This window comes from Garra rufa, chromosome 23 (assembly GCF_049309525.1).
Source record: "Garra rufa chromosome 23, GarRuf1.0, whole genome shotgun sequence".
In the NCBI taxonomy this organism is placed as follows: domain Eukaryota; kingdom Metazoa; phylum Chordata; class Actinopteri; order Cypriniformes; family Cyprinidae; genus Garra; species Garra rufa.
The window spans coordinates 24,579,285-24,589,284 of record NC_133383.1 but is presented as its reverse complement, the minus strand read 5'-3'; the positions used below and the strand labels follow the sequence as shown (position 1 = coordinate 24,589,284).

At 37.7% G+C, this 10,000-nt stretch overlaps 1 protein-coding gene across 1 annotated transcript in view; it reads left to right on the top strand.

The window, feature by feature from the left end:
• Positions 1-10,000, top strand: part of letm2 (leucine zipper-EF-hand containing transmembrane protein 2) — a 14,309-nt gene that overhangs the window by 182 nt on the left and 4,127 nt on the right. The window contains exons 1-10 of the mRNA XM_073829576.1: positions 1-162; positions 2,280-2,349; positions 2,907-3,354; positions 4,374-4,517; positions 4,673-4,810; positions 4,891-5,094; positions 5,401-5,520; positions 7,444-7,563; positions 8,229-8,336; positions 8,476-8,541. The exon at positions 1-162 is cut by the window's left edge and continues 182 nt beyond it. Coding sequence (XP_073685677.1) covers positions 2,303-2,349; positions 2,907-3,354; positions 4,374-4,517; positions 4,673-4,810; positions 4,891-5,094; positions 5,401-5,520; positions 7,444-7,563; positions 8,229-8,336; positions 8,476-8,541 — 1,395 coding nt within the window. The 5' untranslated portion in view covers positions 1-162; positions 2,280-2,302. The remainder of the gene's footprint in view (positions 163-2,279; positions 2,350-2,906; positions 3,355-4,373; positions 4,518-4,672; positions 4,811-4,890; positions 5,095-5,400; positions 5,521-7,443; positions 7,564-8,228; positions 8,337-8,475; positions 8,542-10,000) is intronic.

Below are 10,000 nucleotides of genomic sequence, written 5' to 3'. Positions count from 1 at the left end.
CTCTCATACTATCGCCTCCGAGGAAATTTGACCCTCAGCTGCAGGAGGAGCGCTGTCGAGCCGAACATTTTTCTCCACCGTCATCCGATCTGACACCATATCCAATGGTTATAGCCTAACCTAACAGACATCACACCACACGACACGGACCTTTCTCGACAGGTTGGTAGTTGTTTAATTGGGTTTTGAGATGTTAAATGCTCGATATCTCATTCCATTCCTTTCTCTTTCATCTGTTGTCTCTTAACCGCTAACGTTACGTTAAGCCACCGCTCGCTTTTAACGTTAGTTATACATTAACGAAAGTAAAACAAAAGAAATGTCTGATTTCGTTTCTTCTAAAGTTGATGTCGTGTTACTTTATCTATATAAAAAAGCATCTGTAATAGTTATAAAGTTGTGCTGGTAAGTTAGTGAATGCGGTGTGTTTTGAGATGGTGGTCGTGTATCTGCGGCCTCTATTGTGGCCTTCAGCGCCTGTCAATAAACTTCACTGTTTTGACTTCGTTACTCGTTCCGCTTTGTTATATAACAATTTAGACGTTTAAAATGATCAAACTCGAGGAATTATAATAGAAAGTGGATGCTGTAATATTGACGTAATGTTACGCATGAAGTAATAGCACTTTAATAATTGCGAGGACTGTGTCATAATGGCCATAAATATGATGTAACGTTAGCTTTTAAACAATTTACCCGTTGTAATATGAGACATAATTTCGGATGAATTTAAACTTCCTTGTCGTTAAATATGGCCTGTGTCTTTGACCGGTCTCAGTGTTTGTGTTCTGTTTTAGCAACGCAAGCGTGGAAGATAAACACGCGAGTCAGTATTTGTGTGCAGTGCTCGCGACCGACCGCTTTTGCACAAGAGCGTGCTGTCGTACAGTAGTGACATATGACATTATTGTTGCAGTTTTCACCAATACATGTATTTAGAGAGTCAAACGTAAATAATAACACATGAGTTCAACAGAAATGCTACGTATGCGCAAATCAAAAAGGATGTATTCCTCACAAATACGTAAGAAAATAAAATTTTATGAGTAGGCCTAATGGTACACTACCAGTTAAAAATTTTTGAACAGTAAGGTTTTTTTATTTAATTTTTAAATCTCTTGTGCCCACCAAGCCTGCATTTATTTGATCCAAAGTACAGCAAAACGGTAACATTTTGAAATATTTTAATATTTAAATATCTGTGTTCTATTTGAATATATTTTAAAATGTAATTTATTCCTGAGATTTCAAAGCAGAATTTTTATCATCCTTACCCCAGTCACATGATCCTTCAGAAATCATTCTAATATAATGATTTGCTGCTCAAAGCTTTTATTATTATGTTGAAAACAGCTGAGTACACTTTTTTTTTTCAAGTTCTTTGATGAATTGAAAGTTTGAAAGAACAGTATTTATCTGAAATAGAAATGTTTTTTAATGCTATAAATGTCTTTATCATCACTTTTGATCAATTTAAAGCATTCTTGTTAAATTAAGTGTTAATTTTAAATAATTTCTTTGGTAAAGAATATATACTGACTCCAAGCTTTTGAATGTTATAATGTTACAAAAGCTTTTTATTTTAAATGTTGATCTTTAGATCTTTCTATTCATCAAAGAATCCTGAAAAAATGTACTCGACTGTTTTAAATATTGATAATAATAAAGGATGTTTCTAGAACAGCAAATCAGCATATTGGAATGGTTTCTGAAGGATCTTGTGACACTGAAGACTGGAGTAATGATGCTGAAACTTTAGCTATGATCACAAGAATAAATTACATTTTAAAAAATATATTCAAGTAGAATAAGTTATTTTAAATAATAAAAAAATATTTCATATTCAGTATTACTGTTTATGCTGTATTTTGGATCAAATAAATGCAGGCTTGGTGAGCAGAAGAGACTTACTTTAAATACATTTAAAATCTTACTGTTCAAAAACTTTTGACTGGTGGTGTATTTGCACATCTGTTTAAACATCTGTGAATCTCTTGTGAAACTCTTTATACGTGAATCTGTTTATATTTTATTCATGAGTATTGGGACAATGATAACTCCTATAACCAAACTTCGAAAGTCTGATACAAAAGTTCACAATTGTGGAAACCAGTTTTAACACCACAGAAAAACAAACAATTATGAATAGGAAGTAGAGTAACAAATATTTAAAACAAAGTTCAACAAAAAATACACAAAAACTAAAGGATTATTCTGAGTCAGTAGTTACTATTATTACTGTAGATGTAATTAAAATGTACCCTTTTTTCTTTTTACAGGACACCCAATTTTAAGTCACAAAATGGCAGTTTTCAGCTCGCAGGTGCTTCTCGCTGTAACAAGATCAAGGTGAGGCCATCATCATCAACCAAGTTACTGCTGGAAAAATTAACAATTGTATCCTATTCCAAGTGCACTATTTTAAATTATTACAAATTATTAAGTTAAATTTAATGTAATTCCTGATGTAAATAGTCCCTTTCTCATATCCTAGTGCATGTGATTATATAGCCACTGGGTTTACAGGCTTTATATGATTGTTCACCCAAAAATAAAAATTCTGGCATTAATTGCTCACCCTCATGTCGTTCCAAACCTGCAAGACCTTCATTCATCTTCAGAACACAAATTAAGATATCTTTGATTAAATCCGAGGGCTTTCTCAGTTAAGGCACAGAAACATAGTAAGGGACTGTGGTAGGACCCTTGCCCTTTATGGAGTATTAGAGAGCTCTCAGATTTAATCCAAAATATATTTTGGTGTTCTGAAGATGAACAAAGGCCTTACAGGTTTGGAACGACACGAGGGTGAGCAATTAATGCCAGAATTAAAATTTTGGGTGAACTAATTCTCTAATGTTATAAATAGTCTGTTTGTTTGAAACTCAGTTTTGGTTTTCTTTCAGGGGATCCTACTTGCTTTCTAAGAGACATGGCTGTGCTTCACTCCCATCAACCGCATGCATACGCTACCATTCAGATTTCCTTGCCCGGGCTGCTGTCACAGCCAGGTGTCCCAGGCCGCTGTCCACGTGTTACACATCCAGCTACATCCACCCTGGTTGCATAGCTGCACGTCCCCTACACAGTTCTTGTGCGTGGCTTCAAGAGGCAAAGGACACCGCGGTGAATTCTGAACCCGTCAAGGGTGAGCCTGTCCCTGCTGCTTCTGGCACGCAGCCACCACCAGGACCACCAGCAGTGCCAAGGAAGTCCCTGGGACAGAGAGTCCTGGATGAGCTGAAGCATTACTATCATGGTTTCCGCCTTCTGGGCATCGACACAAAAATCGCAGCCAGGATGGTCTGGAGGTTACTGCACGGGCAGCTGCTCACCAGGAGAGAGAGGAGGAGGGTATGTTTGGGTGGAAAATGCTTTGGGAAATCTTGGGATTAGAAGTATTTGAGATGTTTACGATGAGGATTTTTGTCACTTTGGGTTTACCATGGTAGAGTGATTAGATATTAGATATTAAAGACGTAGTTCATTAAAAAATGTAAATTCTGTTATTAATTAATTACTCTCATGTCCTTCCAAACTCGTAAGACCTTTGTTCATCTTCACAACACAAATTAAGATATTTTTGATCAAATCCGAGAGCTTTCTGACCCTGCATAGACAAAGAAAACAAATAACGACTTTATTCAACAATTTCTTCTCTTCCATGTCAGTCTTTTACGCGCGTTGTTGTGGAACTCTTTGTGAAGAAATTGTTAAATGAAGTCATTATTTTTGTTTTCTTCACAAACAAAAAGTATTCTCATAGCTCTATATTATTATGGTTGAACTACTGATGTCCCATGGACTATTTTATCGATGTCCTTACTACCTTTCTGGGTCTTGAACGTGTCAGTTACGTTGCTGTCTATGCAGGGTCAGAAAGCTCTTGGATTTTGTGTTCCAAAGATGAACAAAGGCCTTACAGGTTTGGAACAACACGAGGGTGAATAATTATGACAGAATTTTCATTTTTGGGTGAACTATCCCTTTAATCTGTGGTACTTTGATATGAAGAAATATCATTATTATATGGTGCCATGTCTAAAACAGTGGAAATACCATGGTACTTTTGTTATTTATAGTTTCAAAACCTCTTTATATAAGTTGTAAGTAGTTTGGCAAAAGAAAATGTGTCGTAAGTTATTAATATATGCACAGGATTTGAGTTTTATGACAAGGTAATTATGTTAGGTAATCCTGTTAGAACAAACCAGTGCTTGGTCAAGGATTTATAATGCGAAGTGACACAAATAGTATTGCATAACTAAAAAGCTTAACACAGCTGGATTAGGCCAGAAGTGCTATTCTCACTAACCCATATTGCTTTTGTCTTTGACTATCGCTTATGAAGACTTGTCCTATTGTCTCCACAGCTGATGCGGACATGCGCGGACTTGTTCCGGCTTGTGCCCTTCATTGTCTTTATCATCGTTCCCTTTATGGAGTTTCTGCTTCCTGTATTCCTCAAACTCTTTCCAGAAATGCTGCCTTCCACATTTGAGACAGAGTCCAAAAAGGTATTATAAGCTTATGTTTCAAATAACAGCAAAAGTTCAGGCTAATTCACTTGGACTCAATTATGAAACGCAGCATAACAAATCTGTAAGATTTGTGAAAATATTTCCCAAATATTGTGATATAGTTGTATACTGAATTTCTTTTACTCTGACAGGAGGAAAAACAGAGGAAGGGGCTTGCTGCTAAACTAGAGCTGGCCAAGTTCTTGCAGGAGACCATTGCCGAGATGGCCAGGAGGAATAAAGCAGCTGTTGGAGACGAGACTCAAAGGTTCTCAACTTACGTACAGCAGGTGAGTTCGATAATTGAATCCATTTGATCATACAATTAAAATCATTCTGGTTGTGACTGTTTCTAACTTGTCTGATATAGGTGAGGCACACTGGTGAACAGCCCAGCACTAAAGACATTGTGAGGTTCTCCAAGCTCTTTGAGGATGAGCTGACGCTGGAGCATCTGGAACGGCCGCAGCTGGTGGCCTTATGTAAACTGCTGGAGCTGCAGCCCATCGGCACCAATAACTTACTGCGTTTCCAGCTGATGATGCAGCTGCGCACCATCAAGGCCGACGATGAGGTGAGACAAAGCCAGACAACTGCCACTGACCCTCTAAAGTAGATTTACAGCTGAATTTATGACTTGACATGTTACTGTGACCTCAAGGTTTCTGGGTGACTTAACCCTACATCTTTAAATTAGGGGCTGTTCACAAGAAATGCATTTTTGCCTTGCACTATGCTAGATTTCCTTTTTTTTTTCTACTTATGTCGCATGTTTTTTCTTTTTTTAATGCAAAAATGCATTCTGAGTGAATGACGCTTCAGACCTTAAAGTAATATTGGTTTGATATGTTAATGATTTTTGGTTTTCATGTGTCCGTAGATGATCGCCAAGGAGAGTGTATCCGCAATGACTGTAGCCGAGCTCCAGGCCGCTTGCAGGAGTCGTGGCATGAGATCTTTGGGTCTGACCACAGATCAGCTTCGACAGCAGCTACAGCAGGTATGTGTGCACAGACCAGCCTGACTAGGTTGTAAAACTGCCTACTAAAGGATATTTTTGACTGTTTTCCACCCAAAGACTGTGAAAAACTGAAACTGACTTTAAACAGTTCTCTTATGTTGATCTGCTTGTGTAATGCTCATGCCCACTAAGCCCTTTTTTTATATTATCATTGGGTGGCGGTGCCACCGTAATGCTGCGTCATTGGTGCTTACTAGGGATGTGTGGCATGACTATTTTCATAGTCATTTAAACAAGCTTTGTAACCGACTAGGTGTGCTCAGCGCCGTTTTAAGTCAAATACACCTTGTGCCCTGTGCTCATTTTGTTTTGGATACACCACTTGTTTCCTTCGTGAAATCATGTCGCATCTTGTCATTACATTTGGTTTTTGGTTTGTTTAGAAGTATTCGAACCACACCAGAGTTCGTTTGGAAGCTGTTTGGTGTGCACCAGGGTTCAGATGACAGCGTTCACACTTACTCTGATGAACCACACTGACAAATCAATCGCACCAGATATCATTTTAATCGAACCATACATCACAAGTGTAAACGCACCCTTAAATGCCTAAGCAAAGTCTGTCGTCAAAGTATTTCTGTATAATTACCTCCCAGAACTGTCTTACAATACTGCGTTCCCAAACAGCAGGCCACCCCTCCGAAAGCAAAGAATGCATTTATTGTGTTTCGTCTGCTCTCTCTGAGGCGCGAGTAATTTATCATATGAAAATTATTGTATTCAGTGGCTTCTACTTTTCTTAGTGATATATAGTGGCAGTTAATCAGGACAATGACTTATTTTCTTTGACTCATTGGATGGAAACGGTGCTTAATCGTGAATGAAAGTAATATTCCATTTTTGTGCACAAGTTAAAGTCGCAACTTGGATGGAAACCCAGCTATTGTGTGTGTGTGTGTGTGTGTGTGTATATATATATATATATATATACGATTAATTTGAAATACTTAAACTATAGACCAATTTGGTGTTTGCAAAGAGTCATTACATTTTTTTGTGGGCGAAGCTTATCTGGTGGCAGAAAATGAGTTTTGAAAATCTGAAATTTGTCGACAACGATTCTCATTATCGATTAGTCGGGTCCGCCCACAGTGCACGTGCACTTCAGAGGATCACGTCAGATTACGGCACTAAATGACGCATTTCTACAGAAACAATGCATCTAGAGAATAGTGGAGGAAACAGACTGAGATGCTGCAGGAGAGTTACGTGATCCAATCTGCCCAAAACATGAGAATTCCTTATTTTAAACTTGAAGCTTTTAGCGTAATGGCTTGCCCTGTGAGGCGCTTTGAGATCTGTTTGCATCCTCAGTATGAAAACTTCCAGTTTACGGTCATATCCTTATGCAGCAGCAGATGGGCTAAATGAAAATGCAAATTTACTCGCTTTGGACAAGCAGAAACGTTACAGCTGTTACCATGGTTGCCCTGCAAACAAAGCAGCACTTTTTGGCATTATTCTGATATTATAACATTAAAAATGTCAACAAAACTGTCAGGTTCCGTTTCATTCGTAATGTTTCCCCCTTTAAACTGGTAAATATGCTCGCACACCTTGCTTGTCTTCCTGAGCCTGACATCTCCAGCATTTCTCGTGAGTGGATGCGAGGTGAAAACATTTTTTTTTCCCCGCTCCAAATATCCTGTTTTCAAATTAATGTATCAATTTTAAATCATAACATTAAAATGGCTTAAGTTCAACTAGTTCACTAGTATTTCCAATGTTGACTAGCAGCAGCAGTTCTGTTTATTTGGCTTGTCAACTAGTCTCACACATCCCTAGTGTTTACAGCTATATTTCAGATTTTTTTTTTTTTTCCATCCAAAGACTGTTGACATCACTTTATGCTTTTGAGTCATTGGTCATTTATTAATTGCTAATTTACATTGTATCTTTCAGTGGCTGGACCTGCACTTGAAAGAGAACGTCCCACCGTCCTTGTTGCTGCTCTCTCGTGCAATGTACCTGACGGACCTCACTCCTAAAACTCCAGTCATCCCACCGGTGCCCAAACTGGAGGTGAAAATTAAATTCTGTACTAGTTTGTCTAAATACATGCGTAATAAAATACTACTAATTAAAATCAGTTCTCTAAATACTACAAGTGAATTTGGCATCATAATATTATAATGTACAGTATAAAATGTTTGTTTTGATATTTGCTAAAGATTACATTTTAAATATATATATTTTTTTAAGATGAACGTTGTAAGTAGTTATTGAATGATACTCTATTATCATCCAGTAACCGATGTTACCAATGTATCACCTCCATCCCCTCAAACTGTCCAAGATATTCCAAATATGTTTCATTTGTTTTAACAGCATACTTACGAATGTAAAAATATTCAGTGCACATTCTATAAATATCCGAAGAACATGCATACCTAATATATTTCTGCAAGAGGTTGTAAATATTGATGTATTTACGTAATAGGCAGCCAAACTTTATAAATCAAACCAAACTTTGTCAGCTCTGTTTACTTTCTGCTTAAAGCTTCTAGTGATTGGCGACAGATTATCTTTGACCTTTTAAATCTTATGCAACTGATGTCTAGAACTTAATCAGGCAGAAATGCAGACTGGCACATTGCTGCGTCAGTGACAGCTGATATGTTATCACTGTTCTGTTAACGGTTGGTATGGTTTCATATTTAATGACCTTCGTTATGTCTGTGTCACAGAAAGCCACTTCTCCTCCTGTGGAGGCCGAAACCGCAGCCAAAGGAAATCCGCTGTCCTCCTCAGTGGAGATGCTGGTGGACTCTGCTCCGGTCATTAAAGACAGAAAGGTAGGGATGTTATTGCGTCACCAATCAATCAATTTCTCAGACTTAAAGAGCTCTCAAGGTTTTCAGTCTTTGTACAACAGGAAATGGTTATGAATATTTTTAATTCAAGATATTGTTAACACTTGATTATGTATTTTAGTCTGAAGAATTGTTGGAGAAACCCAGAGGGCTGGACATGCCATCACCTGAAGCTCAGTTAATACACGTAAGTGTGTCAAACAAGATATTGTACTGGTCATTTTGGACTTTTGCACATATTTTACAGGATTGTCCTACTTTTAGTTGCTATGCAAAGGTTTTATGCAGAAACTTCATTCACCAGGAAAAATCAAATCTTAAAATATAATACCTTTAAATAAAATTGCTATCAAATGTTAAATAGAAAGATTTATATACAGGGTTCGTACGGTCATGGAAAAACCTGGAAAAGTCATGGAATTTTAAAATGGCAATTTCCAGGCCTGGAAAAGTTTTGGAAAATTAAATTAACCCACAAAGTTTTGGAACAGTCATGGAAATTTGTTTCACCATCTCTGTATATTAGAATATTGCTGATAATTTGGTTTAAATTCCAGTTAAGGAGCGCACGATCGGTCACGTGATCGGTCGCGCGGGGTAACGGCGACTCGCAGTTTTGTATCAAATGTAAGGCCATAAAAAGTTATAAATATTTAAAATAGTAGAAGAAAAGTCTTGATTATAATTTTAAGAGGTCTTACAGTTGGGGACGGAAAGACGATTGCGATAGGGTTGGATAAATCTTCAAAAAGGCAATGATGTCATTGAATAAATATGTGCACTGCACGTTTCAAAGTCAAAACGCTGCAGGGATGTCTTTATATGAATGTATCTGAAGCAGGGGTGTCAAACATACGGCCCGCGGGCCGAATGCGGCCCACTAAGGCGTCCAATACGGCCCGCTGGATGCTTTGAACAATAAAATTAAATATTTTTTTTTTTTATTATCATTATTATTATTACTAGTAGTAGTATTAAATGAAGTCTATGTAAGGGTATTTGCGGCAATATTATCTTTGGTTTTATAATTTCTTTATCTTAACGTTGATTGTCTCTAACCCGCATTCTAAAGCAGCACGTCGGCTGAGTAACTGAGCGTGGCAAGCATTCGCGCGTATGGTGAAGGCAGCGGAGCTTGTGTGTCCTGAGAAAAAACAGGCTTTTCCAAGTATCATCTTGTCAAGAAATACTGTGGCTAAAAGAATTGAGGACCTTGCAAGAGACTTGAACCGTCTGAAAGACAAAGTTAGTTGTTGCTTGGACTGACGTTAACAGCTGGTTGCTGAGGTTGATGCACTGTTTTCCTTTTATTTGATGATCGCGCCTGATGTGCCCGTGCCGTCCGGGAGGCGAGTGGTAAAATAATTATTATTGATTACTAATTTTAATCAGGACATTATACCTAAAACAATACCTTAAAAACAAAAACTTAATTTTACGATCTGAAATCACTTATACTGGTGAACCCCTTTTAGTCCAAGGATCCAGTATGCGTTCATATAGTAAGTTCAGAACGGCTCTAAAATAGAGAAAACCTGACCGATTTCATCGGAGATTGCGGAGAGTCACGTCCATATGTCAGTTAACGTTATTCTTTTCAGCGTGGATTTGGTTTAAAAGCAGGGGTGATTAAGCTTATAAGTGTG